Source organism: Buceros rhinoceros, unplaced genomic scaffold, assembly GCF_000710305.1.
Source record: "Buceros rhinoceros silvestris isolate BGI_N320 unplaced genomic scaffold, ASM71030v1 scaffold1768, whole genome shotgun sequence".
In the NCBI taxonomy this organism is placed as follows: Eukaryota; Metazoa; Chordata; class Aves; order Bucerotiformes; family Bucerotidae; genus Buceros; species Buceros rhinoceros.
In genome coordinates this window covers 4,420-7,940 of record NW_010424869.1, presented here as the reverse complement: position 1 = coordinate 7,940, position 3,521 = coordinate 4,420, and the positions used below count along the sequence as shown (strand labels likewise).

The 3,521-nt window shown below is 57.7% G+C and overlaps 1 protein-coding gene across 1 annotated transcript in view; it reads right to left on the bottom strand.

Annotated features, from left to right (window-relative positions):
* The window catches only part of ASAP3 (ArfGAP with SH3 domain, ankyrin repeat and PH domain 3), a gene marked incomplete at its 5' end in the record, with an annotated part of 12,141 nt that overhangs the window by 5,296 nt on the left and 3,324 nt on the right, over positions 1 to 3,521 (bottom strand). Inside the window, 7 exons of the mRNA XM_010140915.1 lie at positions 103 to 205; positions 300 to 348; positions 708 to 795; positions 1,286 to 1,355; positions 2,252 to 2,361; positions 2,640 to 2,726; positions 2,852 to 2,927. Of these exons, the coding sequence (XP_010139217.1) occupies positions 103 to 205; positions 300 to 348; positions 708 to 795; positions 1,286 to 1,355; positions 2,252 to 2,361; positions 2,640 to 2,726; positions 2,852 to 2,927 (583 nt within the window). The remainder of the gene's footprint in view (positions 1 to 102; positions 206 to 299; positions 349 to 707; positions 796 to 1,285; positions 1,356 to 2,251; positions 2,362 to 2,639; positions 2,727 to 2,851; positions 2,928 to 3,521) is intronic.

Sequence of the window (3,521 nt, the reverse complement as noted above, 5' to 3'; positions counted from 1 at the left end):
AGGGAGTGACAGGGGGCTCAGCACCACGATCCCCAGCCCCACAGGATGCTACAGCCTCCAACCTGCACCCGGGGAGGGTCAACACGCCAAGCCCCGACCTACCCGGGGCCCCGCAGTCGCCGCCGCCGCCCCGCCGCCGTTGGGTTCCCCCTTGAAGGCGTTGCTCAGGGCTTCGTCCTTGCTGTTCTGCAGCACCGAGACCCACCTGGGTGGGGGATGAGGAGGAGGAGGATGGGGAAGGCAGAGCAGGATGAAGCACTACCCCACTGCAAGGAGTGGGGATGAGCTGTGGTACTTACACAATGCACTCCTGCTCGTCCTCCGCTTGGAAGTGGTACGTCCTATTGTCTGCAGGGATGGGAAGAGCAGGAGAAGGTGAGGGGAGGGATTTGGGGGTGCCCAGGACAGCAAGAAGGAGCTGAAATGGGCTCCAAAGGGGCTGCTTTAAACTAAAAATAAATCACTGCATGTCACCCTTCCCTCAGCCAAGCGCTTTCACGATCTCCTTGTCTTGAGCTGGCTAGATCTCCTTGAGGAGATCGGTCCTTCCTCCGTAAAGGACCCCAGAGTTGGATCAAAAGGGCACAGGGTGCCTGGGTGCCGTGCCCTGGGGTATGTTCCTCCAGAAAGGTTGCTCCCATCCACAGCTCGGCTGCCTCAGGGTCAAACACCCTCCCCAGCCCTGGCATTCCGCTGCAGGCACTCACGCGTCACCAGGTCGAAGCATTTCTTCTCCTCGGCGTGGGGCCGCACTTGGCAGGTGAGGAGGTTCAGCTTGACAGGGGGACGGTTTATCTGCAGGGTGTGAGGACAGCAGGGTTGAAGGAGCGGGAAGGGGTGGGACATGCATCACCCTCCAGCAGCAACTCCAGGGGGACAACAACCACGCCAAGATGGTTCCTCTTGGGATAACCAGGCACTTGGGACAACCAGGCACTTGGGACTCTCCCTGACCCTTTGCAGGAGAACAGGGGCTTGGAGATGTTCCTAAGCTGTGCTCTTTGTCCCCGCTGCAGTGCGCAGCCTCCACCGCTAGGGGGCAGCACCTCCCTCCCAACTCTGCGGCCTTGTCTGGAACCTCAAGGTCCAGCCAAACTCACTGTCCCCTCCCACTGCCACCTATCCAACATGATGGACCTCGTTTAGCACGTCCAGCCCCAGCTCGTGATAAATTTTAAGCCAGGCAGATCTGCGACCAGTGTGGGCAAAGCTAAACCTGAAATCCAACGGACGCCAACGCTCAACGGGCGACTTCGAGGGTCGGCAGCCCACCACTGCTCCTCACCGTGCTGTGGGAGATGGTCAGACAGCCGTACTTCACGCCACACTTCCTCTTCTGCCACACTTTGCGGATCCTGAGAAGGAGGAAGAGGAGGCGTGAGGACGCATTGCACATCCCTGATCACCCACATCCATCCGTCTCCCAAGCCATCCAGAGCAGCCCTGGGCAAGGTCTGGTGGCTCCCTGTGCATGGGGTTGTGCTCCCTGTAGCTCGCTGGGCACAAGAAGCCCTGCTGAGCAGGCTGGCCACACACTGTGCTGGCCAACAGCACCACATATCTGGCAGCCCTAGCTCAGTGAAGCACAGAGCCACCCACTCAGAACCTGGTGCCCATCACTCAGAGGTCCACTGAGAAGGTGAAGACCTGAGGATTTCCTTTTTCACTCTAAATGATCCCAACAGGATCCTTTCTCCCTCCATGTCCAAGAAACAACGGATTTCTTCCTCTCCCATCAGCTGCACAGCTCACAGCTCTTCACAGCGAACTTGGCACTGGGCGGCTGTTCCTGGAGAGCCACTACACCCAGAGAGCACCAGCCACCACCCTCAGCCAGGGGATGCCCAGGGGAGCATCCTGGGAAAAGCACCCTGGGTATCAGAGCATACTGGGGGCCTTCGCCTATGAAATGGGCTGGTGACACCAAACCGTTGTGGGGAAAGGTCCCCTGCATGACCTCCAGACTTCCTCTTTTCCCAGCTGCAGTTGACACCCACCAGTCCCCTACCGTCAGCGCTCAGGTCTCCTCCACCCTGGGGAAAAATCCCATTCTCCAGGTGCTGATGGATGCTTAAGACCAGACAGGACCAACTGTACCCAAAAACCTGTCTAACAGCGACCAGAGACCTCACCCAACCAGTTCTACCTCAGGACGTTCCAGCTCTGGGGTCTCCCATGAGCACAGTGCTCTCCCAGCCCACAGCAACATCTGGAGCTGGCTGCTCCCTGGGCAAGTGACACCCATCCTCACCCATCGCTCTTCTTGTACAGAAATCCCGACTTCTCTGTCCCGTACTGCTTGTTCCCTTGGTGCTGGTGGATGCTGTAGCCGCTACCAGAGTTCTTCCTGCTCAGGTTTTCCTGAGCTCACCAGGGGGAAGAAAAAAAAAAAAAAACATTTGAAAAGCAAAGTGAGAGAGAGGTCACCCCCAGGTGACCTCGTTGTTACACGGGTGCAGCAAGATGCCAGAGAGCCTCGCCCCCTCCAGCATCTCCCAGATCTGCTCTGCTCCATGATGTCCCCTTTAGTCCCCAGCTCCCCATCCCCAAGCTCACCCTGGGACACTCAGTCCTTCCTTAACACCCAGCACCCTCCTGACCCCGGCTCTCAGCTCTCCGCGGCCCATCCTAGGTCTCACCTCTTTGTTCTCCAGCTGCAGGAGGCTGCGGAGAGAATCGCGGGTCTGCGTGAGCTGCTTCACCTCCTCCTCTTGCGCTTGGTGAAGCTGGAAAGGAGGGAGCTGCCCCCACTGCTGCACTGAACGCAGGCGGTCTCAGGGGCTGGCCCAGGGGGTGGTGGCATCTCGGGGGACACGTCTCAGCGGTACTGGATGGCAGGAGGGTGACTTACCGTGTGGAGGGACATGGCGAGCTTCTCAATGAAGGGGTAGAGGTTCTGGGCAGCCTTCCAGCCATCTTGGAAGAAACTGGGTATTTATTTCATGTGATTAAGATGCAGATGGGGAAGATGGAGAAAAAAAAAAAAAGGGTTTTTTAGAGAAAATGTGGCAGGAGGCCATAGCAACCCCCCTGAGAAGCTGCTCTTGCTTTGAGGGAGCTGCAGAGACACCACCAAAGGCCAAGCCCAGCCCATGGGGTCTGGATACCCCCAATACTTGAGCTGTTTGTGATGCAAGACTGGCCTCTTGTTCAATCCCAGCTCATCTCACTGGGGACCAGCCCTGCTGGAGGTCAGACCCTGGGGCTCTCTGGGTCACCATTCCAGTCAAAGGCACACTCTCAGCCAATGCAATTGTACCCTTCTGCCTCAGTTTCCCCACTTGAGAGCTGGGAAACATGACACAACACCCACAGGCTGACACTCCAGCTTCACAGAACAACGGGAAAGGTGAAGGGATGTTAATCCTTGCTCCAAACACCCTCCTGACAAGCCCCACCGCTCACAGCAGAGCCGCTCGGCTGAACTCATCCTGGAAATCTATCTGGAAAAAAATCATCGGATACTTCCTAAGCCAACCCCCTTCCCCCAGCCCCCACGGACACGTTTACAGCTCCTCGAC